The sequence below is a fragment of the Hylobates moloch genome, unplaced genomic scaffold, assembly GCF_009828535.3.
Source record: "Hylobates moloch isolate HMO894 unplaced genomic scaffold, HMol_V3 SCAFFOLD_10, whole genome shotgun sequence".
Taxonomy (NCBI): Eukaryota; Metazoa; Chordata; class Mammalia; order Primates; family Hylobatidae; genus Hylobates; species Hylobates moloch.
The window spans coordinates 13,999,218-14,002,939 of NW_026652285.1; the positions used below are offsets into that span (position 1 = coordinate 13,999,218).

Genomic DNA, 3,722 nt, shown 5'->3' on the forward strand with positions numbered 1-3,722 from the left:
CTGTGCAACCTTCCAAGTGTGAAGTGACAGCCTTTCTGCAGGTGTACCCAACAGCTCCAAAGAGACAGCGACCATCAAGAACGGGCCATGATGACGATAGCGGTTTTGTCGAAAAGAAAAGGGGGAAATGTGGGGAAAAGAAAGAGAGAACAGATTGTTACTGTGTCTGTGCAGAAAGAAGTAGACATAGGAGACTCCATTTTGTTCTGTACTAAGAAAAATTCTTCTGCCTTGGGATGCTGTTAATCTATAACCTTACCCCCAACCCCGTGCTCTCTGAAACATGTGCTGTGTCAACTCAGGGTTAAATGGATTAAGGGCTGTACAAGATGTGCTTTGTTAAACAGATGCTTGAAGGCAAAAAAAATAAAATAAAAAAATAAAAAAATTTAAAGAAAAGAAAATTGCCACACATTTTGCTTTGTTGCAGCACATTTATCTTGGACCTGCATTCCAAGGGAAACGTGGGTTTATACTCCATTCAATCACAGCCTTCTTGATTTTTCATGATTCTGAACAACTGGCTCCTGTCTGTTCTTCTGCAGGTCTCAGTGCAGTCCAAGGAATTCATTACACCTTGGATGCTAGAGACGGAAAAACCTCTGAACTTTTAACTTACTCTATGTAGCTAAATGGGTATTTCTCAACCCTCTGCCTAAAATATAAGTTATCCACACAATTCAGCTCTGTACTCCCTCTCACAAGGGCTCAGGCCAAGGTTTAGCTGCCCTTATTTGTGACAACAAAAACATCATCTGTTCCACTTTCCATGCTACATCCTTCTATTCTCAACTCTGATACTTCCTTTTTGAGACAGAGTCTCACTCTGTCGCCCAAGCTGGAGTGCAGTGGTGTGATCTCGGCTCACTGCAACCTCTGCCTCCCAGGTTCAAGCGATTCTCCTGCCTCAGCCTCCCAAGTAGTTGGGACTACAGGCACGTGCTACCACACCTGGCTAATTTTTGTATTTTTAGTAGAGACGGGGGTTTCGCCATATTGGCCAGGCTGGTCGCGAACTCCTGACCTCGTGATCTGCCTGCATCGGCCTCCCAAAGTGCTGGGATTACCAGTGTGAGCTACTGCGCCCAGCCCCTCTTTTATTAACTATACTTGATTAGTATAATGCATAATTTCCCAGAACTGAAAAACTGTCAAACTCAAGTCCTCATAATTCAGGGAGAGGTTCATAAAGAGAAATCAGAGCTGAAGAATGATTATTGTATCATCAGAATGTGAAAGCATTTTTTTTTTTTTTAAAAAGTCTATAAAAAAAATCTGTATCTCAAATCAGGATTTTATTTATAAATATCCTAGACCTTATGCCTTCTATTATTCTTTTAAGATCAAACTTTCCAAAAAAGTAACCTTTCCACTTTCTGGTTCTGCTCCCACACTCTCTATTCACAGCTTAATCCATGACAACCTTACATCGCATTCACTTTTCCATCACTGCAACCTGGATTCTGTTTCCACTCAATCACTAGCTCAGCTCATCAAGATCACCAATTATCTCATTGTTACTAAATCCAATGTTCACTTTTGGGTCCTTGATAACTTGGCAGCATTTAACACAGTTGATCAGACTTCCTCAGAACGCTTTTACACCTTGGCTTCCTTCTACCTATCTGGCTACTCTTTCTCAGGTTTCTTTACTAATTTCTTTTCTACCATTAAATTCCTCAGAATTCTTTTACTCTCTTTCCCTTTAGGTGATCTTACATAACATTCTCTAAGATAAGCTACAGGCCTACAACTCCAGCCTAGATCTTTCTTTCAGATCTCAAACTTACTCCCAGACAGACAACAACCTGGGTTTACTTGCATAGATGAGAGAATACTCTCAGAAAGGCTGACCTAGATCTCTATTTATTAGACTAAAACCTAATCAACTGTATTATACTTTCTCTGGAAATAGACTAAACAAATTTAACAAGCTATGGGGGGTGGGGATGTAGCAGTAGGAGGGGGAGTGGAAATACATAAAATGGAGAATCATAGTAGCATTTAATAGTGGTGACCATCCAAGGGAGAGGGAGCCTTGGCTAAGCATACCGTACTGCTTAGCCTGCTATCCTATGTGGCCTGTGGGAATAACTGAAGGTACCTTAGGCAAGAGACAGACACCACTTAAGATCAATTAAGTCCATTCACACTGATTCCATACTCAGCAAACAGCCTTCTAAAACATATTGACTTCCCATGTAGTGGAACTGTAGCTAGAAGGGGATGTAAAATCTGTGGAGGTTTGTTTTGTTTCTTAAGCTGAAAGATAGAAAAACAGAGCTGAATGTAAATTTAACAAAAGTAGGTAACTGAATAAGCAAAGTGATTGAAAACAAAAAAGATCTCGACTGCAGAGCAAGAGTGGAAGGACTAGTCTTTGAAGGAAGGCAGCAATGAGCACAGATGCATAAGATGCTGGGCTACTTGCTTCTCAGTTCATCAACAAAGAATATGCTTAACAGAAAAAAAGTACCAGAAGGCAAGCTCTTTACTATATCATACCACTCTATGCCTTCATCCAACAGGTCATTCTCTAATGTGAAAAATTACCCTGTACTCTGCATTTAGAGTCAGAAATTCTCTGAAGCTACTGATAAATCTGAGAAGGAAGAATGAGCTGATGAAAAAATAAAAAATAAAAAATTTTTAAAAGATACTGACAACTCAGGCCAGGCACGGTGGCTCATGCCTGTAATCCCAGCACTTCGGGAGGCCAAGGCGGGTTGATCACCTGAGGTCAGGAGTTCGAGACCAGCCTGAAAAATTTTCTTGGTGGCCAGGGCTCACCTGTAATCCAGATTGGTGGAGGCCGGGGTGGATCACGGGTCAAGAGATCGAACCACGAAAATACAAAAAAATTAGCCGGGCGTGGTGGCGGGCGCCTGTAGTCCCAGCTACTCGGAGAGGCTGAGGCAGGAGAATGGCATGAACCCAGGAGACAGAGCTTGCAGTGAGCCGAGATTGCGCCACTGCACTCCAGCCTGGGCGACAGAGCGAGACTCCGTCTCAAAAAAAAAACAACAAAAAACTTCTTTTCTTAAGGCCACAAGAACATAATGTGTGGTTCTTGTTTGGATCCTAATTCATACAAACCAACATTCAATAAAAAACAGAAACAGGTAAAATCTGAGTATGAAATTGGTATTCGATTGTTACACTTAATTTTGTTAGGTGTTATGATGGCAATGTGTGAAAAAAAATGTCCATATATTTAGAGATGCACATGGAAGGATGCAATAGAGTAACACGAAGCCTGGGACTTGCTTTAAAGTACAAAGAAAAAGGTGGATAAATGAAGCAAGTGTGGCAACTCTTGATAACTACTAAATCTTGGTAAAAGTGCATGGGAGGTTCAATCATTGTATTTTTTACTTTTCTATGTTTGACAATTTTACTAATAAAATTTATTTTATTTATTTATTTATTTATAATTTTGAGACAAAGTCTCACTCTTGTCGCCCAGGCTGGAGTGCAATGGTGTGATCTTGGCTCAATGCAACCTCCGCCTCCTGGATTCAAGCGATTCTCCTGCCTCAGCCTCCCAAGTAGCTAAGATTACAAGCACCTGCCACCACGGCCGGCTAATTTTTGTATTTTTAGTAGAGACAGGGTTTCACCATGTTGGCCAGGCTGGTCTCGAACCCCTGACCTCAGAGAATCCACTCAACTTGGCCTCCCAAAGTGCTGGGATTACAGGCGTGAGCCACCACGCCCAGCCT

General features: G+C 41.6%; 2 protein-coding genes across 2 annotated transcripts in view; both read left to right on the forward strand.

Moving 5' to 3' along the window:
* Positions 1 to 91, forward strand: part of LOC131384455 (endogenous retrovirus group K member 19 Rec protein-like) — a 42,832-nt gene extending 42,741 nt beyond the window's left edge. The window contains exon 3 of the mRNA XM_058445664.1: positions 42 to 91. Coding sequence (XP_058301647.1) covers positions 42 to 91 — 50 coding nt within the window. The remainder of the gene's footprint in view (positions 1 to 41) is intronic.
* Positions 92 to 1,936: 1,845 nt separating this feature from the next.
* LOC116474328 (gametogenetin-binding protein 2-like) overlaps positions 1,937 to 3,722 on the forward strand; it is a 176,338-nt gene continuing 174,552 nt past the window's right edge. The window contains exon 1 of the mRNA XM_058445387.1: positions 1,937 to 1,957. Coding sequence (XP_058301370.1) covers positions 1,937 to 1,957 — 21 coding nt within the window. The remainder of the gene's footprint in view (positions 1,958 to 3,722) is intronic.